The sequence below is a fragment of the Rhinatrema bivittatum genome, chromosome 7, assembly GCF_901001135.1.
Source record: "Rhinatrema bivittatum chromosome 7, aRhiBiv1.1, whole genome shotgun sequence".
NCBI classification, from domain to species: domain Eukaryota; kingdom Metazoa; phylum Chordata; class Amphibia; order Gymnophiona; family Rhinatrematidae; genus Rhinatrema; species Rhinatrema bivittatum.
In genome coordinates, this window is record NC_042621.1 from 70332371 (window position 1) to 70355663 (window position 23293).

The 23293-nt window shown below is 43.5% G+C and overlaps 1 protein-coding gene across 4 annotated transcripts in view; it reads right to left on the bottom strand.

The window, feature by feature from the left end:
• Positions 1 to 23293, bottom strand: part of ZNF423 (zinc finger protein 423) — a 706298-nt gene that overhangs the window by 235762 nt on the left and 447243 nt on the right. For all 4 annotated transcript variants that reach the window (XM_029608490.1, XM_029608489.1, XM_029608492.1 and 1 more), the window contains one exon: positions 17104 to 17188. In XM_029608490.1, coding sequence (XP_029464350.1) covers positions 17104 to 17188 — 85 coding nt within the window. The remainder of the gene's footprint in view (positions 1 to 17103; positions 17189 to 23293) is intronic.

Consider the following 23293-nt stretch of genomic DNA (forward strand, 5'->3'; position numbering starts at 1 on the left):
TACGGGCACCAAGGTTGCGTCCATATTATACCATACACGCATGTAAATGCGTGTATGGTATAAAATAGGCTGTAGCGCGTACATGTGTGCACAATTTTATATGGACATGTGCTTGCAAAATGCTGCCCCTACTGTGAAAGTGGGGAGATTTTAGTAGACATGCGCGCTGACTCAATTACAAATTTTCCCAGTTCGTTCCCAGTTTGCCCAGGTAGGGATAGGAAGGACTTCCTAAGCCCCCCCTCCCCCAGTTAAATAGCCACCCTTTTACCCTGTTAGCACCAACCCTTAAAATCCTGCTGACTAGCCTAGAAATTATGTTATTAATTACGCGCCATCTATAGCGGTAGTAGAGTTACACGGCAGGAGACCTGGCACGCACATTTCATGTTAAAGTCCAGGAACAGTAATCACCTCAAAGGATGTGGAAAGAAGTGCAAAGCACACTTAAGTATTACAAGGAAACAAAGTATGTGCAGCGGGAAATAATCTTACGGTCGAATGGCTCATAAAGCGATCGGTATTCTTAGTGTAAACACAATCGGTTTAATCCAAAAACAAATGAGATAGACAACAAAATTTGTTCAAAGTAAGGTGAAATCAATTTGACAGTACAAAATCTGTCCCCAGACATGGGACCATGTTTCACTGAAGTTGCATCGGGAGGAACAATCAGGAAACTATCCTGTTGAGAAATCATGTAGGAAAACAAATTCAATCAAATAAATCTTGTTGAAGAGTGTACATAATAGCGTGTTCTTGGCCCGCACATACCCAGCGCCCATGCCATGCCCTCGCCCTGCCCCTATTTTTGTAATTTATTTGTGAGCATGCCAGGAGGTACCAGGAGGTACGCGCACACACAGGCGGCTTTTAAAATCCACGCGGCGCGCACCGGCCGGGCATACTCGCCTATCTCCCTGTTTTGGCGCACACCTGGCTTTTAAAATTCACCCTTTAAAGTATATTTCATGAGAACTGAAGAGGATTCATTTTGTGGTTTACAACCGGTTGACAAAAAAAAGTGGGAAAACCAGAGGATTGCACAGTGTTAGCCATTTTGAATTATTTGCGTTGAATACGTCAAAGGATTTAAAACATCTGCTGCTATTTTGAGAGTGAGTGAAACGGACTTTTGGCTTCTGTGACCACCTGAGAGCTGAGTGCAGTTCCCAGCCCTGGTAGAAGCAGCTCTGGCTTGTTAGTCCCATCCCCTGAACTGACGCTGGGAAACATGGACCCCCTCCTACTATTAACGTCATCTCCTGGGGGCTCGATAAGCATCTGAAAGAGCTGCTGCGGCAGGCCAAAGAGGCGAGCCTGTGGGAGATCTGGGGGAGATTTTGAGAATGGAGTTGGGGGATTAATAAAGATTCCTTGGGGGTCTCTGACTTTTTCTTGTGCTGAGGAGGGGAAATATTCTAAAAATTAGAAGGAAAAATTAGGGGGCTTTGATAGGGAGGAAGAACAGGGTACTGGATATCCCACAGAGATTAGGGAGGGTTGGTAGAGGGAGGTCAGGTAATAAGGGAGATGGGGAGTCGAAATGTATTTTAATTAATGCCTATTCTATTCAAAAACATTGGCTATATCCTCATGAATTAGTTTTAGCCAATGATGCTAATTTAGTATTTATTATTAAAACATGGATAAGTCATTCTCAGGCATTTGCAATTTCTCTAATTTGCCCTAAGGGTTATAAAATTGCTTTGGATAAGAGGGTAGGTAAGCAATGGGGTGGTGGGGCTATTATTTTTCGAGAAGCAGATATCACAAGTTAAAGAACTGCCAAAGTCAGACTGAAGCAAATTAGACAAAAGAAAACTTTTCTGGAGTTTAGGACCCTACAGAAGGTATTTTATGCTTTAGTTATGTCACAAATTGATTACTGCAATGCCTTGGGGCTGCCGGGTGTAGTGACCAGGAAACTGCAGATAATACAAAATACTGCAGAGTGTCTTATCACAGGTAGCTCGTGGCACATTCTGTCAGGTCCATTGGCTCCCTATTGCTCAAATGACGCAAGGCTGTTTGGCATTCAGGATTTTAAAGGGGGTTGTATCCCCCACATTTAAAAGACTGATTAAGGTGGTCAGTTAGTGGTCGCAATCTAAGAGCAAATTATCGATAGTAGCTACAGCTTTCCACCAGCAAGAGCATTCAGGCTTGCGTGTTTGCAAAACTGAGTTTCTCAGCAGCAATTCCTGAACTCTGACATGAGCTGCCATTGACGTTAAGGGAATAAAGTGATCATGTGAAATTCCAAAAAGATTTAAAAACATATATTCGCTGATGTTCCAAGAGTAGTGGGAGGTGAGCTGGGTGGATGTTTAGAAGTGATTAGCAGTACTGTTTATGTATTTTATGTTGAGTTTGTACTGTTTTAATTTTTGGAGTTATATTTTGTGATGTGATTGGAATGTAATTTTTAATTTTATGTAAGTCTGTGTTTATTGTTTTGGGCAATTTTTAATCTGGAAAGCGATTTATAAATGCTATTAAATACAATGAAATTTGGGCATTACTAAGTGGATTGTCCGGTTCTACGAATCACAACTTTCAAAATGGTATCAATGTCACTGGCTCCTCTCTTCACAGGATTCTGCCATGGAGCCTTTATTATTTACCAGGCTTGCCTTGATTCAGAGGCGAGGGCTGTTTCTGCATCTTAAGAAAATAAGACGTACAGTATTGATAGCACTCTTTGGTGACAGCAGATCTTTTTCTTAGCTGAAAGATACTTCTGTGTGCAAATTTATAGTTTATAGATTTCCATTCAAGTTGCTTCTGGCAGCTGAAACTATCATGAGTTGTGCGTAGTGCCTACTGAGAATCATTATTCACTTGCGAGTGTAAAAATAAAAGCTGGAATACGTGAAACAAAAATAATTTTTTGCTTCGCATGTCTGGGGTGTTGCAGTAGTTACTGAATAAAGATATCTGTCTTTTCATGGTCTACAGGTTGATATTCAGCCATGGAGCAGCTAGTTAAGTTAGTCAGATACAGCTATACAGCTAAGTTAACAAGGATACTCAGTGGCGCGGGTAAGTATATCTGGTTAATTTTAGGACAGCCCTATGGTGCGACCAGAGTTGGCCGCTTGGTTAACAAGGCTTCTCTGACCTATCTTGGTGGCCCCTACAGCTAGCCGGGTTTTTGCGAGACCACAATAAATATGCACGTGATAAATTTTTGTGTGCTGTGTTTCTACTGCAGTGTTTCTCAACCCTCTCCCGGAGGTACACCTAACCAGCCATGAGACCCAGTGTATGCAAATCTATTATATATATTTATTATGGCAATCCTGCAAACCCGACCGGATAGCCGTGCCTCCGGGAGAGGATTGGGAAACACTGCTGTAATATATGCTAAGTTATCACATGCATATTAATTGTGGATATCCTGAAAAACCTGACAGGTTTGGGAAGTCCTGGGCATCTATGTCAGAGAGAAAAAGTAGACCGCATGTGTTTCAGAAGCTAAGGTTTGGAGCACATGGACTTATATTCACAGGTCTGGGTAAGAATGTTATACATTATCTATTTAGCAGTGCTGATTTTATTTTTTATTTAACACTTTTTTTATACCGACCTTCATAGTGATAACCATATCGGATCGGTTTACATAGAACAAGGATAACTGAAGCAATAAATAAAGTGAATAACAATAGAGGAGAATAAGGTAAATATGATAACCATATGATGGTGGAATACAGCCCCAAAAGTCCTTGGGTGACGATACAACAATAGGAAAAGAGAGGTAAGTGCTCAATAAGAGTGATTAAGGAACAGGAGTTGTCCAGGAAATTCTTACATAATCCTGCTTTAAGCCAAGTGTGATGTTTTCTTAAAGTTGTTGTTAGCGTGCATCTCAGTCGGTTGAAACACAGAGGAAAACCTTCCCACTCATTTGACATTGCACACGGACCCAAAAATCTAAGTTTAGCACTTTACTGGTACATCCCTAAATGTGTTGTATATTACTGACACCTCTTCGTGGGAGGATAGTGCTAAGAAACTGGAGAGCTTTACTGCAGCTCATTGTTATAATGCCTATATATGTGATGTTCTGAAGACTGGTATTGCTACTAGTCTATGGAAGTGAATTAAGCAGTTAAGGTGGTGTGTCTCTTTCTAGGAGGGTGATGAAGTGTTAAGAAAGTAGGTAAGAAAACTAGACTATTAACTAGTAACAATCCCATAAACCACTTTTGGTTCTCCATTTTTCTCGTTTCTTCTGCTGGACACTCAAGGAGAACCACTACACATGGAATCTGAAAGAGGATGGGAATGAACAAAAATGAATATTAGAGCAAAATTATATTTTCTAGACCAGGTGTGCACTGGTAACTGTATTAGGTAATAGTCAAGCCACTTGGCATACAAAACTCCCAGAAGTGATCTATAATGGTCAAAAAGTGGCAAGCTGAAACCAGCTTACATCATAAATGTCATGGCACTGCTACCCTTCCACACTCCCAGATTCAAGCACTTTAGGGTCTTGGGTGTTTGTACATTGGTAGGGTTAGGACTGCGTCACTAAGCTGCTGAAGAGTTAAGTCATTTATTAAGTGCTATAAACAGAACACCATACGCTTACAGGTAAGACGGTGCATCCGACTTTTAAGAACTCCAGCTAGAACAATACTCTGTTTATAAGTAGCATCTTGTTGACGTCTTAATACACTCTTCTGGAAGGGTAATTTTTGTTAAAAGAACATTCTGCTTTCAAAAATATCTTCATCTGAAACCAAAGACATTCATACATAGGGGATCCACTGCCGTGTATGCAGAGGATACCGTGACACTACTCATTTCAATGTCCGTAAGACCGTGTGTACACATACTTCCAATAACTATTAAACAGACACACCAAAACATACACAAAAATACTGAATAAAATGGATTCATTTTCTCAGTTTTTTTCTCCCCTGCTCCCAAAATTAATAATGTTACAGAAACATGTGTAATGATCTGACTTCACAGTCTGAAACTAAAGGTTGTAGGAACATCTCAGCTATGACACGCTAGTTAACAGATGTTGGAAGGTTGTGAATTGATTGAGATGCGTGCTAATGACAACTTTAAGGAAACATCACACTTCGCTTATAGCAGGATTACAGCCAACGATGTTCTATCAGCTGCTCTCTTGCATGAATAAATATGAAAGTCTCAGGAAAATGTTTAAGCAAGTGTAATCACAACTGCACATGCAAAAACAAGGCTTGAAGGGCTGAAAGGAACAATAACGTTGCTAAGAATAACCAAACGTGATGTAGAGCTGTGATCATGGCCAATTATGAATATATCATGTAAAACAAGAATGTTGTCATAGCAGGTATAAAAATGCCAGTGAAAACTGAACAACTATTAGCCAAGCTGTAAACGGAAAATGCAAAAAAAAAATACAGGAGGAATATATTAAAGAAAATTCCAATTTACTGCCTGGGAAATCAGCAAGCAAATTAAATTATGTTATGCAAACTGGTGTAATTTCTCTAAACATAAATAAATAAAAGGACTAACTTTTTAAAAGATCATTTCAAAATGACTGGAAAGGCAATAAATTCTCCAGGCCTCACCAGAGGATTCAGCGCACACAAGGGGGTAGATTTCATAAATCTGCGCGCGCAAGGGGGTGCACATTTGTGCAACTTGCGCGCGTCGAGCCCTGCGTGTGCTGCCAGCTCCCTCCACCCCCCGCACCTTCCCCTCCCTTCCCCTACCTAACCCACCCCCCCCGGCCCTATCTAAACCTTCCCCCTACCTTTGTTGGACCGACGGACAGATTACATCTGGAGTGTTTTGACTTGGGACCTGTTTAAGATACTTTTTGTGCTTGGGGGACATTTTTCCACCTTGCCCAGCTCATGCTGGAGCTGCACTCTAGCTATCCTGCTCTATAAAGGGGAAGATATTTGTGCTATGGATGAAGGTGCAAGAGAAGGGAGAGTGGTGAGAAGATCTAAAATGGACTAGGAAACCATTATTTTTATTGTATTGCTATTTTTGAAGTTGGTTTTGATCTTTGTGATTTTGGCCTGGATTCTGTTTAAGTTAGAGTAAGCTGTTTGTTTTATTTATTTTATTTTATTTTTTTTATTTATTAGAACTGTTCCTCTGTTTTATTGTTCCTCTGTTTTATGTAATTGCACTATTTGAGGCACTGTTATTGTTATTATGTAAACCGTTTTGATTTGTAATCCTGTTACAAGAAATTCGGTATATAAAACTGTTAAATAAATAAATAAATAAATAAAACTTTATATTCCGCTTTTCAGCCACTTCAAAGCAGATTACATTCAGGTACTGTAGTTATTTCTTTGTCCTCAGAGGGCTCACAATCTAACCCCCTGGATTCATCATTCCGCTATAAATATAGCGGAATGATGAGCTGCGGGGAAAAAAAGGGGCAATATTGAGCAGGTAGCCGCATCATGGTGATGCATTTTCGCCCGTCGCAGTTGTGAGCTCGCTGCACACTTTCGCCCCCCGTACTGCCAGTGGGAAAGGTGTAGTTATATTTCTGGCAGTGCTGCGTAAAATGTTATCGCCCGCAGCGCGATAATGCTCTAACGCACGCGATAATGGCCCATCGCGATCTGAAGAATGACCCTGTAAGCTTATACCCGAGGCAATGGAAGGTAAAGTGACTTGCCCAAGGTCACAAGGAGCAGCAGTGGGATTTGAACCCTGGTCGCCCTGGTTCAAAGCCAGCTGCTCCAACCCCCAGGCTTATAAAATTTGGGGTGTTTTTCTCTCTCTTTGTCTAGTGCACTGTCTGAATGGATGGACCACTGGCTTGATTTTTCCTTCCTACCCCATTTGCTGATTCTGGCTTCCTCGTTCCTTTATTGGGCACTCTTGCATGCAGTGGGGAATGCCCAGCTGGAGTGTGAGCCCTTGTCTTCAGCAGTGACTGACCACGCCAAGGGCCCAGGAAGATAGCTTCCCCCCCCCCCCCCCCCCCCAATCCCATCCCGACTCGGTCCCAAACCGTAGCACCTGTGGTTGATGCTGACAGTGCAAACTAGGGACTTCCACATGTAGAAATTTATTTGACTATTGCATTGATCCTTCAAGGCTTAGAAGCACTTGTGTCTCACCATCATGAAGAAATGGAGCGGAGAACCAGAGTTGAAGACTAGTGGTAAGGGCAGCAGGCTGAGAACCAGGGAAGCCACGATTCAGATCCTGCTGATGTTTCTTGTGACCTCGGGCATCACCCTCCTTTGCCTCAAGTACAAACTTAGGGCCTGATTTTACTAAGCATGTTTCCCGTAGGCTCGGAACTGGAGAAAAACCATAGTAAAGTAGGCCCTTATGACTGTTAAATATCTACTGTACCTGCATGTCATCCCGCCCTGAGCTTACCAATCAAAAAGCCTGAGCTAAAATCTAAATAAAGGCTGTGCCAAGCTCTGTCTGGCCTCAGCAGCACCCGAATGTGACCCTCTCTGCCAGAGGTTTGGGGAGAAGAGGTTACACCGGGGATAAAGGATAAAGCAGTACGGATGAAGGAAAACAAGGCCTTGATTTTTACAGCAGACACAAAGTGAAAGAAAACCCTTTCTGAATTGGGCCCCAAGTGGTTTGTACTAGCTTGAACCTGGCAGACACATGGAACAATAGACATGAGAATTAGAGCAGGAAAACAGAATAATGGCTTTTTATCCAAGTGAAGAACTCTTCCAAACAAAAAAAAAGTCTCCAGTTTATTCTTTAAAAGAGGGATTTGTGTCATCCGCTTGGTTTTTAACACTCTTTGGGCCCGATATAATAACATGGGCTCAGCAGAACACACAGTTTATTTACCTGCGGTTGGAGGTTTGCGCACAATACGGTACAACATTCTATGTTCGGTTTAGCGCCCTTGCATGGAAATCCCATGCTAATAAAGGCATTGACTATTGCTCGCCCATCGCTTCACTCAGCTTTTCTTAGTGCTGGAAATTTTCCTCCCGGTTGGAGGCAGGGTAAGGTTTCCAGAGTGTATTTATTTATTTATTTATTTTATATACCAACATTCAGTCTGAGATATCACATCGGTTTACATTCAGGTACTGTAGGTATTTCTCTATCCCCAGAGGGCTTACAATCTAAGTTTGTACCTGAGGCAATGGAGGTCACAAGGAGTGACAGCGGGACTCGAACCCTGGTCTCCTGGTTTTTAGCCCACTGCTCTAACTACTAGGCTACTCCTCCTCCCTATGGGGCGGATTTTAAGAGCCCTGCTCGCCTAAATCCACCCAAATCCGGGCGAATTTAGGCGAGCAGGGCCCTGCGCGCCGGTGAGCCTATTTTACATAACTCACCGGCGTGCGCAGACCCCGGGACTCGCGTAAGTCCCGGGGTTCTCCGAGGGGGGCGTGTCGGGGGCAGGCCCGGTCATCGCGGCGTTTAGGGGGCGTGTCGGGAGCGGGTCCGGGGCGTGGATACGGCCCAGGCGGTCCGGGGGCGTGGCCGCGCCCTCCGTACCCGCCCCCAGGTCGCGTCCCGGCGCGCTAGCTGCACGCTGGCGCGCGGGGATTTACGTCTCCCTCCGGGAGGCGTAAATCCCCCGACAAAGGTAAGGGGGGGGTTTAGACAGGGCCGGGGGGGTGGGTTAGGTAGAGGAAGGGAGGGGAAGGTGAGGGGAGGGCGTTAGAGGATTCCCTCCGAGGCCGCTCCGATTTCGGAGCGGCCTTGGAGGGAACGGGGGTAGGCTGCGCGGCTTGGCGCGCGCCGGCTATACGTAATTGATAGCCTTGCGCGCGCCGATCCAGGATTTTAGCGGATACGCGCGGCTCCGCGCGTATCTACTAAAATCCCGCGTACTTTTGTTTGCGCCTGGAGCGCCAACAAAAGTATGCCAACGCGCCTTGTTTGAAAATCTACCCCTATGTGCGGTCTATTGGCAGAAGCCAGAGGTCTGGTGCCGGGACCTGAAACCTGGATTTATATGCAGAAAACATGCTTTACCACACAAAGCATTTTTTCCTGCACATAAAATATGCTTTCCTGGTGCATAAATCACACCTGAGAGACTCCCCTGCTCCCCCTTGAGTTAAAAAGCGAGCTCAACCTGTGCATTGTAACTCAAGGGCTGATGCCCCTTTGCCCCGTCAGGTAACAGGAGCAAAGCAGGTGTTCGAGGCCGGCTAGAACCATTCTGGAAATGGAGATGTCAGCCTTAGATGCAGCCTAGAATGCTAGACAATAAGGGTTAATAGTAAGTGAATCAGGGTTAAGGGTGGGGACCGGAGGGGGGGTCAGGGGAGTTCAGCATTTTTTGTTTTTCTTGGAACATTTATCTACCTCAAGGAGCAGTGGGAGGGGTCTCAGTAGACTCCCATAAATTTTATAACCATGGGGGAGGGAGGGAGCTCTGGGGCTGCATTGGCCCCTTTGAGGCCTAATCATAGGAACTTTGAGATGTGCGTTAGCATCCCGAAGCTCCTGGGGAAGGTTAAGCTACATCTCCTGAAACGTGGCAAGCTGTCAATCAAACAACACGGCTTGCAAATTTTTAAGGCACGTCTCGTTGCTTCGTTTGCACAGTATCTCCAGGTGAAGAGCTGATCTGTAGGTTTGCATGCAGGTCAGTTCATTTTTAATACCCGCACTGCACCGAGATGTCCCAGGGGGAGGTGGGGGAAGGAAGATAACATGGTATTTCAAACACTGCATGTGATCTGTGTGTTAAGGCCTTCACCATATGGTAAAGCCCTAAGGCAGCTTAGCAAATGGCATCCTAAGCTGGTGCCTGGGGCAATGCAGGACGAAAGGCCTCGCTTAAGGTCACAAAGCGGAGAGATTTGAATCAAGGTTTCTCTGGCTCTCGGCACCGTCTTTCTAACCACTAAGCCAGGGATGGCCAACCGCAGCCCCCGAGAGCCACAAGCAGGCCTGGTTTTCAGCATATCCAAATGAATATGCATGAGATAGATTTACGTGCACTGATAACGCTGTATTGCCCTAAGGGGGTCAATTTTAAAACCGGCACGCGTGCCTGCGGTTCCCAGCGCCATGCATATGGATGTGGCAATTTTATAACGTGCGCACTGGCGCGCGCATGTTATAAAATACTATTCCCGCGCGCACGTGGCATCTTGCGCATGCAAGGGTGAGATTTAAAAAATATATATATATATATATGCACGGTGATGCAATCGGGCCTGCACCAGTTCCCTCCCAGTCCGCTCCGATTAAGAGGCGGACTGGGAAGGAACTTTCCTATCCCCCTTTTCCCGCTCGTCCTCCCTGACCCCTAAAACCCCTTTTCCTACCTTTTTTTTTTATTTTTTAATTTTGGAATTTACTTCATCTGAATAGATGAAGTAGTAAGTTCCGCGCGCTGGCCCTTGCTACCTAATGGCCGCTGTCCCGGTCAGCCCCCGCCCCGCCCTTCAACAAGGAGCTCGGCACTTCTGCTCGTTGGCTGGGGCCGTTTTTAAAATGCGCCCGGCGCGTACACACGGCCCCGGCCACGCGCGTATTCCCCCCGGTTTTGGCACCGCACAGGGCTTTTAAAATTTGGGCTTAAGCCACTTCGGCGCTCGACCTTCTCAAGCCCCTAAATTTATTGATATGCTGGTCTGTTTTTGTGCCTTACTTTGGAGCAGAACTGTTTTTTTCTGCAGAAGACAATTTTCTCTTTCCTTAAGTTCACCTTAAGTTCACCTTAAGTTCACCTGTTTCACATAGCACATCTGGCCCTTTTGAGATGTTTTAGAGGACACCACCATAGATTCTCTCATGGTTCAAAGGGGATTTTCCATCTGATTTTTCTAAAATCTATTGACTGGTCCTAAAAAAAAAAAAAAAATTATTAAAGAATCTCAAACAATGAACTGTATCTTAATTGCTGATGAAGATAGGTATTTGAACCTTTGAGTTATCCAGATGACTGCCTGCATTTGACTCTCTCCGGCATTTATTCAGCATGCCATTATCTGGCTGAATTTTGGGCGGGTAATGGAGGGATATCTCTCAGGGGGTCATCCCGGTGCGGACCTAAGATAGCCGAATGACTTGTTCTACTAACTCCAATGTTTGGGGGGTTAACCTATGAGATTACTCAGTCCAGTCTAGGCCTGGACTGAGCAGGCCTAAAGTTATCCAGGAAGAGGCTTCACGGGGTGGTTCAAAGAATAGCAGCGCTTAAGCAGCACTTGAATGGGGGGGGGGGGGAACAAAAACCTGCCCATACAGGGGGGGGCCTCAAGGCCCGATCCCTCACCCCCTTACAGCCCAGTGAAACGTAGGCCAGGGCTGCCAGCTGATGCCCGCTCCCGCCACCCCGGAAAAGTAAAAGTGTAAATCGCTAACATTGCTGCGGGAGTTACTGCTTGGTCAGCGACGCTGGACACACCCGGGACTGGGACACTAGTTCCGAGCTCCCGGCCGTGGTGAGCCCATTGGGGGGTGGGGGAGGAGGTCTGGCTGGACCTAGAGGGTTAGGGTGGGCTTGACGGGGAGGGTGGCCTTTTGCTTACAAACTCAGCATACTTTACATATTGATTTTTTTTTTTTGGGAGGGGGGTGGAGTGGGGAAAGAGGATTTTTGGGTCTCTAGATCCGCAAAGTTTGCACTTTATTTTGCGGGATTCAGGGGGAGGGCGAGGAACTTGGCCAGCAGGGCCGGCATAGGTTTCACTGGGATGGGGGAATTGGCGCCATGAGGCCCATGTGGCAGAATTTCTTCTCCCCCCCATTCAAACGATGCTTAACCAGTGATAACTTTGCAAGCCACCTGGTGATATCAACAGAGATGGCCGGTCATGGTAGGATTCAACGTTATCTGGACCGGTTTTATCCAGATCATTTTATTCTGGGATATTCAGCAGGGACATTTATCCTGCTGAATATCCCTGATAACTTACCCAGCTAACTTTAGCCAGATAAATTATGGGCCGGATTTTTAAAAAGGTTACGCGCGCCGGGCCTATTTTTCAAAAGGCCCGGCGAAGCGCATAAAGCCCCAGGACGCGTGTAAGAACCGGGACTTTACTAAAGAGGCGGGGCATGGGTAGGGCGGGGCGTGGGCGGGGTCAGGCTCCTGGCACAGTGGCCATATTTGCTGCTGTGCCGGGGATCGCGCGCCGGCAGTCAGCCAGCAGGCGCAAAAGGTAAAATAAAGGGAAGGGGGGCTTAGAGTAGGGCTGGGCGGGGGGAAGGTTAGGGGAAGGGGTGGGAAGGTGAGGCTAGGGGGAACGGGGGAGGAAGCGCAGCTCGGCGCGTGCAAGGTGCACAATTGTGCACCCCCTCGCACGCGCCGGATAGTGTGCGCACATGTACGCCCACGTGCAACCTTTTAAAATCTACCCCATCTGTTTTAGGTTTGTCTGAATATTGGCATCATTGGATTTCTTAACTTTTTATACCCAAGTGTTTTAAATCACTTCTAACCACTTTTAAGCCTGATCTGGACAAGTCACAGCTACGCCTAAAACCATCAAACTATTTCCATTACAGCCGCTAGCGCTCGTCAGATTGGGGAATTATCAATTCCAGAAGATGAAACGGGATTCCCCATCTCCTGAACAAAATCAGATACTTTAGACAAGGGCAATCCTGATTAAAGAATTATGTTTTGACCACTGAAAATAAAATGGATAATTCAGTAGGAAGTTAGAATATAATTAAGATTCCTAGTGTTGCTCATTTCTCTTTATTATTTTTAAAAGCCCCTCCTCCACGGAGGCCAGTGCTGCTGTGCCGATCAGTATCAAAAGCTTGCCTCAGTGCCACTCAAAATCCCAGATTGAGAGTAGAAAACAAGGAGCAGTGGCATCAAGAAAACATTTCTGAAAACAGGTGTGGCCACAATTAACATCATCTATCTTTATTCTTCCCGAAAAAACATGCAAAAATGTACCATCTTTAATGAAAAGTAAGGGAAATCTAGGAATACAATCAAAAGGAGAAGTAATGTAAAAAATAAACAGCAGCTCTTTTTTACTTTTCTTTAAATGAATGTTGATTACATTACTGGTTTTAGTTAACACTAATCTGGAGGGTCTTTGCTTGAAAAAATGTTTAAAATCTAGAAACTGCTAAATCACGTGAAAGATTTTTTCCTTGGATTTGATCTGCTTACTTTCAACCAATTAATTCTAAAAAAAAAAAAAAAAAAAAAAAGAAAATACGAACATGAGAGAAAATGCTCTCTTCAAAACAATGCAAATTTCTGGCTGCTGAAGGATTGCTTTGATTAACCTCTTGACACTTTTTTCTGAAGAGCAAGGTCAAAATATTACAGGCAAGTTGAGAAGTTAAGAAAGGAAATGGGACAGAACTTGAAAGGGTTCAGATCATCTGAGCTGCCTGGAGTGGAGAAACTCATTTTCACTAAAAACCAGTTCCCTCATTCCTAGTAAATAAGCCACCAAAATTGAGAAAGGAAGTAATGAATATATCATCCAACAGCATTATCATTATGGTTGTGATCTTGTAGAAGGTCAAGATTTCAGAAACTAAGCACCGATGATGTAGCCAGGATTGATATTTGGCAGGGCAGGAGGGTGAGGGTATGAAGTTTCTCTCTCTCTCACACACACACACTCTCTCTCTCCTCCTACCACCAACTCCCTAGTTCAATCCCCTTCCTATAGTCCAACCCCAGCCCTCTCCCACCTCTTCCCCAGTCGATCCAGCCCTCAATTCCCTCTGGCTTTTTTAGACCCAACCCCAGTACAAGTCCCACTTTGCCAGCCTGACCCCCGGCTCTCCTCCTTTCCATCTCTGAGACTGCTCCCTTAGACCCGTCTCTGGCCCATGCGGGCCGATTCAGCTTCTGCATTCCTCTGGCCCCTGCCTGCTTCCCGTCACGAGGCTTTACTTTCTTCTGGCCCGTGGAGCTGCATCTTCCCTCAACCCATGTAGGACTGATATCTCTTCCTCCTTCTGCCGTATGCTACATATTGGTGGGCGTGAGTACAAAAACGAATGGACTGGCCCGACTGTGGCTATTCCCCTGCTAAGCAGGCTTTAGCCTCACCAACCATGATTTTTGTGGCCTTCGTCTGCCATCATGGTCTATGTTTCTATAGTCAACAGTGTGGAGGACGTACATGAGAGAACTCCAAAGGTGTGAAGACTGCAAGAAAGAATATATTAGTGGCATTAATGGGCAGTCTACTATCTAGGTTACTACCAAATCAATGCCACAGAACAATGTGAAGGCAAAGTATATAAATGGGTTCAGAATTTATAGAAGATATGTTAAATAGCCTATAACTAAACTAATAGTCACCCTAAACCATTTGTACTAGAGAGTGGAAAGGTACGATTGCCAGACAATTCTACACCTGCCGTATGCTTCTATACTTCCTATAAGCATCCGCTGCTTGCCAAGGTTGGAAACAGGACCTTGGTCTGACACTATTTGGCAATTTTGATGTTCTTATATAACGCTGTAGCACAGTGCTGGAGAAACCAAATTGCTAGGAGCAACGACTTCTGGAAAATACACTTCACTAAAGCCATGTTCTATGCACCTTAACCACTCCTAGGGTAAGTTTATCCTTGTAAAATTCAATGTATGATGAGCAGTGCAGGTTGCCAAAATTCCCTCTGTAAAGAGAACCCGATAAATTGCAAAAAAAAAAAACCCCAAACCCTCAGCTCTCTGATTTATATATTTCCTAATGAAGCGTTTTTAAATTGACATGGATAAAAATACTAAGAGAAGAAATGCATAGATATGACATCACTGAGTAATCTGGGAACACGTGGTGCTTTATAACAGGAGTAATTCTGAAGTTTGCATGCTATAAACATTTTTCATTTTAAAGCCTTTGCTCTCATCCATCCCCTTCCCCTCCTCCCCACAAGAGTGCCAGTAACGAAACAATTGCTCGCACCGTTTTCTCTTATCTAGCAATTCCCCATTTCATTGCTTGTATTTTTTTTTTTTTTTAACTCAGCGGTTTCCTTCTGCTCTTTTGTACTTCCAGCTCATTTGGAACAGGGGCTGAAATCTGGCACCAGGAGCCTTCATTCACAAATCCCCAGAGTTATTTTTTTCTTCCTGTATCTCCCTTCCCCTCCCCCGGCCATCGGGCAATGACCATGACTCCCCTCTGTCCTGGCGGGCGTGAACGCTGCCTTTGCGGCAACCCCAGCTCTAGCCAACTGGGGGGACTGAACCAGTGCACAACATCCACTACCTGAGCCAGCAGGCCAGCCCAACTGTTTGTATTCATAGCACACAACAGGTTGCTTACATGCCCCGTAGAATAATTCAAGTTTCTTCACCAAAAGACAAAAATAAAAGTTAAAACATGATGGTGTGGTAATTCATGAGGATTACACATGTCAGCACCTGCTACAAAAAGCGAACATTGAGGGGAGTAGGGTAACGTCCCTCCATGTCACTACCCTGCTACGGCAAGTGTATATTTTTTTCTCCTGGCATAGGAAGGGTTTTTCCTGTATATTCAGCATGGAATATTTCTATCTGCAAGCTGACTTTAAAGAAGCAGTGATAATGTTTAAAAATTCAAGGGAAGCAGCAATGGACTTGTATACACACAAGAGCTACTAATGAAACAAATGTTAGAGAAGAGATTATGTCTAAAGTAGCAGGTGGAAGCAGGCTGCTGCATGGTCAGCTTTCAAAATATTTTAATGGTCAATGCCATGATACCTCTCTACAGGTAAACAAACTGGCAATAAAATTTGTTCATTTTCAAAATGCATTCCACCACAACAAAAAAAGGTCATTGAAATCATGGACTTTACCACACACAACCACGTCCCCATTCGTCCTCTCCATCAGTTTCACTACTGCCTTCTTCAACCCAACAACTGATTCCGATATTTAAATCTTGAGTATAAATTGTATTTATTTATTTAAAATTATATATATATATATATATATATATATATATGTGTGTGTATATATATATATATATATATATATATATATATGTGTGTGTGTGTATATATATATATATATATATATATATATATATATGTGTGTGTGTATATATATATATATATATATATATATATATATATATATACCACCTACAACGCAACGTAGAACATTTGAATTCAGTGTCTAGTATGGAGGTACGGAATGCCAGAAATCTGGAGAAAAGAAATGCTCTCCTACCTCATATATCTCCACTTCCCCCCACCCAAAAAAAAAAAAAAAATCCCTTAAAATCCTGCTCTGCTATGGATTAGACAGCCTGGCATAGAAAGCTTTTCCCTCCATAATGGCATTCAAGGAACCCTTGTTCCATCAGAACTGAGCTGAAACATTGCGGCTTTGGTTTTATTTTCTCCTGTAAAATGAGCACTTGAATTGCTGAACTTTTTAAAAGTTCACAATTGTTTGAAAAGTAAGCAGCAAGTACAGGCATAACTTTTTTAAGCATTTTGTTTTGACAGCGTGTCTCAGGCATTCAACCACATTTCGCTGGGAAAATGTGAGCAGGTAAATCTATTCAATGTCATGACATACAAAATTGAAGCATAATTGCTTCTAAGTGGTTGGCAACTAGCAAGTACTTTTATATATATATATATATATAGGCAGAGGGGAATTCATGGTGCAGAATGGAAGGGGTTTTTTTTTTATTCTTTCAAGTTTGATTTTAACAACATTAAAAATTCTGTAAGAAGGTTCACGATAGAGAACAAAACATCTGCATTAAGCACTTGAGGACCCCATATAGCTGGAAAATACCTTTTAAAAAGTTAAATCAGATAATTTGCTTAAAATACAAAACAGAACATCAAATAACCCTTAGAAACACTTTTTTTTTTTCAAACAAAAAGAAGGAGGCAGACAATGTGGAATTAAGTAAAAAGAATTCACACACAAGGGACCAGATAGCTGAGGGGGGATTAGTTCAGGTCTACGGAGAATCTCCCCTGCATATTTGTTTGCAGGAACTAAAAATCATCATCAGTACCATTATCAAACGGCCTACACAAAATGTTTTGGTCGTCTCAGACCTGTTGCAGCAAACAAAAAAAAGGTAAGCTGACATGATCCCACTTCACCTGCTCATGGGAACCTCAATCTCGAGTGCCATTCATCCGGCACGTTTTCAAAAAATTCTTCAGCTCATTAGCAGGAAAAAAAAGTATTAAAAGGATTCTTACCAATCATGTGGTTGGCAACATGAATTTGTATTTCTCTTTCATTCTCAAAGGTCATCTGGCACTTGATGCACTGATAGGTCTTCTTCTGTTTCATCAAACCAAAAAAAAGAAATAAGAGGGTCAGACAGTGGCAAGCTATCAAAAAGCAAATCTGATTTGTTAATGCCGTACTTCAGCCGCTTCACACCTATATCATCTGCTCAAACATCTTTACTCTCTCCCGCATCGCCATCCCAGCATCAAGGTTGGACGGCTCCGTGGGACTGCGCACTCCAGCCTTCACAGCTGCCGTGCTTTCAAGGGACTCTCTTTCCCATCCCAACAGTTTCACCTACTATCTATATAAGTGTTTCTGTTTCGGGTACTTGAAAATTATCTGTTGATAAGGTTCATGTCATAATCAAATTATTCTTCACGCCTGACTCATCATGTCAAAAAAAAAAACAAAAAACACCACACATCTTTTATACCAGGGCAAAAGAGAAAAAAGATGCTAAAGATGAGACACTTTCCTGCTTTCCAACAAACAGCGGGGTGGGTGGGTGAGGAGAATTAGGAGGTAAACTTCTCCCTTCCGTTCCCCCCCCCCACCTCCCCTCCTCTCCTTGGAGAGAACATGTACTACGGTGGACGAAAACGCCAGAAATGATTAGGTGAAATGCTAGTGTAAACCCCAAAAGGAACACATCTGTAGCTGTGAAGTCATCCCATCAGCCAGCTTAGAATTCCTACAGTAACAAGAAAAACCGTTCCCTCGCACTCTTCATTCTGCGTGTCACAAGCTCGTACTAATCAGAGACAGCCGAAGAAGCAATTGCATGAGACACTTATTAACATGGAGAAATGTGCATTATTAAACAGTCCTACTATACCAAAATTCACTTTTATCATGTTTGCCTCCAGTTGTTTTCGGCATGCTCACACTGGGGTAGATTTTAAAATTTTGCGCGAGCACGTACTTTTGTTTGCACACCAGGCGCGAACAAAAGTACGCTGCATTTTATAAGATACGCGCGTAGCCGTGCGTATCTTATAAAATCCGGGGTCGGCACGCGCAAGGGGGTGCACATTTGTGCAACCTGCGCGCGCCGAGCCCAGTGCGCGCTGCCTGTTTCCTCCGAGGCCGCTCCGGTTTCAGAGCGGTCTCGGAGGGAACTTTCCTTCACCCTCCCCCCACCTTCCCCTCCCTTCCCCTGCCTAACCCACCCCCCCAGCCCTATCTAAACCCCCCCCTTACCTTTGTTGGCAGATTTACGCCTGCTAAAAGCAGATGTAAATCTGTGCGCGCCATCACCCGACCCGGGGGCTGGTCCGGAGGCCTCGACCATGCCCCCGGGCCCGCCCCCAAAACGCCGCGTCACGCCCCCGAAACGCCGCGTCATTTCGGGAACACCCCCGACATGCCCCCTCCCCACCCCTTTTACGAAGCCCCGGGACTTACGCGCGTCCCGGGGCTCTGTGCGCGCCGGCGGCCTATGCAAAATAGGCGCGCCGGCGCGCGAGGGCCCTGCGCGCGTAAATCCAGCCGGATTTACGCGCGCAGGGCATTTAAAATCCGCCCCGCAGAGCGTAGATAGTCTTCATGGGGAAGAAGAGTAAACCCGCTGAAGGTTGGATGTATGCAGCCTCACAGCAAAATCTTTGCCAGAGAACAATTTTAGAAAACATTTAATGTTTCTTCCTAACTTTTTATTTTTTTAATTTCACCTTTTTAAAGAGGCAGGTGGTTGATCCTTAGGCTTTACTCCTTCCTGTCATGGAGGTCACCTTCATTAATGTTGCCAGATTACATAGCACTGTGAATCTGAATATAAAGGCCATTTGTAATGCACGTTTTTACACGCCATTCACCAGAAAGCGTAAAGGCTCTAGGGAATACCATGTTCACAACCGTTTTGCCGTAGCCAGTACTATATAAGCATCGACCAGTGGCAGTAATGCATTTTCATGGTAAAAAATAATCACAGATGAGCACCACGATCCACCTGTGCCAGACCTCCTCGCAGGTCTCTTCCCCCATCAAAAATGCTAAAAAGCTCAGTTGTCTCCCCAAGTGAAAGTCTGGACCCTACATGGCTCCCCCTCACCCCACCCCCAGCGATAGTCCAAGTTTTCCCTCGGTTTCCCTGCCACAGGTTTCCTCCTCCACCGGAGTGAAAGTCTGAGTCCCTGCTTGCCCAATGATAAATACCAATCCCTCCATATTTCACCATGGAGCTCCTCACCCCCAAGATCCTGTGATGGGGGCTCCGAAGCCCCAGTGTCTTTCCCCCAGCCCCACCCTCTTCTTCCAAATCTAGCCCTTCTGAGGCTCCAGCAAAGGAAATGAAGGCAGGAGAGATCACTACTCTTTTACACCCTGCTTGCTCCGGTGGCCAAAATGGTGCCGAATGACATGTACTGCTTAGTAGATGAGTAGGGGAGAGGAAAGGAGGGGGCTAGGCAGGAAGATACTGGGTCCTTGGAGATCCATTGGGGTCCTCAGAAAAGCTATGGCAAAACTTCTATTTTGATCTGAGGGGACATCACCGGACCAGATGCGGGCACGTACTTTCACTTAGGGAGAAATGGGGGTGGAAGGGCTCCACAGAAGGTTCAGACTATGGGGGGGGGGGGGGGGGAAGAGGGCATGGAGGCCTTGGATTTCCACTCAGACAAGATGGAATGGGGCCTGGATTTCTGCCTTGGGCTGATGCTAGCCATCTTGCAAGTATGCTAGCCCTACTAAGGCAGTAAAAAAAAAATTCTTAAATGCACCTCTAGAAGTATTGTTAAGTTTTTGTCTTACATGAGGGGGGCCGCGTGGAGGTTTACACAAATCCATATTACTTCTGTGAACTTCTGTAATCAATTTTAACATTAATTAGCTGATTTGCTTGTGACAGCTCAGTAACTTTTTTCATGTTAGTTCACATTAACAAGGACTAAAGTGATAAACCACATTAAATACTGAATGCAGCTTGATGCACGTTAAAGTTTTCATTAGCATTAATGAACTTCAGTGAATAGGCCTTTACATTTCATAAAGGAAAAAACATCAAAGCACTGTGCATTAATCTGGTTTATCTGTTACAAACATTGACATTTTTTACACTGATTTGGGTCCCATCATATGCAGATCATTATCATTATTATCCTCATCACTATCAGGGATCGGTCTTAGGGCCGGCTCCATCCAGTATCTTTGTGAGCAATAGGGATGTGCAGCAAAAATGTTTTTTGTCATTTTATGTCATTTATTTCAATTAGTGCACACTGAATCAAAATAATGCATACTAATTAAAGCCAAATGTAAACACCACTGCACATCCCTAATGAGCAAATTTGCAGAGGAGTTACAGGAAAACGTTTGCCTTTTTTATGGATGATACTATTGTGGTGCTTACAAGCCCCCATCACAGACATGAAAGTGGTGAAGAAACAGCGAAACACTTTTTGACATGCCACACAAATTCATTATACTCGTTCTCCTAAGTTTCTGATTTTTGATCATAAGCAGTTTTGTAAGTACTAACAACATTATAGTCTCAGCCTTGTACTAGTTTTCCTAGACAAATACTCTAACTTGTAGATAAAAGATGTTGAACTACAAGGTAATAGAACATTTTTGAACAGATGCAAAGCCAGTTGACATTCCATCTAAGGTTAGAAAATTTTTTAATCGAAACAAGGCGAGTTTACATTCCATCCAATTGTGAGTCATAGATAAACTCATCCACATATGAAATGAGAATAATTTGCATAGAAGCCAAGAGCAAATTACCATATGTCCATTCATATTATTTGTTTATAATAGAAACCCAATCATAGAAATTTTGGCACGTATGTAATCTAGCTTAGGGGTGGATGAAACAAGTGTAGAAATCCTATATATAGTCTTGCTATCAGCAAAATCACTTGAGTGTTATATCCGTGCTTTGTTTAGCATGCTGCCTCTATCTCCAAGGTATACTTGATGTTATTTTGGAGTATTCTAATAAAAGAAGTTTGCTTTGTCTATAGCTCTTGGTTTTAAGCATTTCAGTGACCCACAACAATTGGCGACCCATTGGGACTGGAGACCCCTGGAGACGGTGAGTGGAACTGCCTGCTTGGCTGCTGTTTATGGGAAGTGTTCTTTCTCCCTTGCTGCCTGGCTTCTTCTCTCTCTCTGTCTCCTTGATTTGAGTTTTTGTTTTGCAGATAGACAGCTGGAGAAAAACTTAATTTATAGTTTATGATAGGCATAGAGTACAGTTAGGGATGTTAGATTTTTATTTTATTTTTGTTAGCGTCCTTATTAGACTAGAACACATACAGTTTACTTGGATCAATCAGACTAGGACATATGTCATTTACCGGGGTCTCTAAGAGGGTTATTCTGTGGTTAATAGCTAGATAAGATTTAGATAATATAAGAAAATCACAGAACAAACAGGTTTAAAGATTAAAAGTACAGCGCTCAATTTTAAGATAATGGGATGTCTAGTATGTGTGTTGTGTGTGCAACGTGTGAAAAACTGAAGTACTTGTTAGTGTGAATGTATGATGTAACTTTCTCTGGCTAACATGTCTTACTGAGTGATGTGTAATGCTGGGTAATGTGATATGTGAATAAATATGAATTAGTTTCATGAAATAAGTTTTAATAGTTTCTGTAAATTAAAGATAAGTAACAGTTTTAATAAGTTTTTATAAATTCAAGGTAATGATCAATAATTGAAGTTGTTCTGTGTGTTCCGTTTATCTGTTTCTGTTTTCTTTTATGTCTATGTGTCTCTTTGGCCAAAAACGTGCTTGCAAAATCTGATAACAATTAGGATTAGGGAGTTACTGAAAAGCAGACATAAGGGTTCTCCACTTCACAGTAGAAGACAAAATTGCTGCCTCAGTAAGCAGACTAATTCTGTTCAATAGCTAGATAAAACAATAGCAAGAATTTGGACATTACAAAAATATTCCAATGTGCTCTGAATGCACCTCTGATAATAGCAAGATAAATCAAGCAAAGGGTCTATTGTATTGACATTAACACAATACAAGACAAAATGCAGTAATAAATAAAAAGCTATTTATCCAGATAAGATTAATTTTCAGATGGATGTCATGAAATATGAATATAATATAAATACAATTGCTTAATTAAAAAGACACTCAGGGTTTTCTACATGCTTAGCAGTGTTTGTGTTTGCTTCTGTGATAATTTAACACTCTGCTTTCATTTGATAATGCTGTTACTTAGGGGTAGATTTTCAAACGTGCACACTACCCGGCGCGCACACATAGACCCCGATTTTATAACATGTACACGGAAGTGCACGCATATTATAAAATCAAGGGTTGGTGCGTGCAGGTGGTGCACACTTTTGCATCCTGCGCACGCCGATGCCTGCAACCTTGCGCAGTTCCCTCCTAGTCTGCTCCAATTTCGGAGTGGATTGGGAGGGAACTTCCCAACCCCCTATACTAACCTCCCTTCCCCTTCCCCTAACCTAGCCCCCCCCAACAAATTTTTAATTTACCTCTTGCACCTGCCTTGGGGCAGGCGCAGGTTGCGTGCACCGGCACAGCGGCAAATAGCCACTGTGCCGAGGGCCTCTAGCCTCGCCCCTTTCCTGAGGTCCCAGGACATTTGCAAGTCCCGGGGATTTACGCACGTCACCGGGCCTTTAAAAATTGGCCTGGCACGTGTAAATCCCTGGGATTTACGCATGGACCCTTTTGAAAATCTACCTCTTAGTGTGTGAATAAACGAGCTTACTGTATGGATTAATTCCCAATTTGGAATGTTATCTCTCTCTAACATCCTTCACTTTTTAGCAGGAGAAGAGAGAAAGACAAACATGAGAGCCAAGAAGCAGTAACCCGACTTGTTTTGACACTTGACAAAGCTTGTGCTGTGCCATACAATTTGTATAACTGTTACATAAAAAAATAGGAAGGATGGCACAGAAAAGAACCCCAAATTATACAATACAGTTAAAATAAGGGAAAGCTTTTGATATAGAAAAGATTACAAAATGGATTAATAAGAAGCTAGGACCCTCAGTGTGGCCAACTGAAGAGACTTTTAATGCTAAGATATCAAAAAGTTTGCAAAACATATCTTTATGCTCAAGAGGGGAAATGTTCTGAAAACAGTTAAAATGCTATTAACCCTTTTTCTCAATGAAAGTAAACAAAGGAAATATCAAAGTCAATTGAGATCATT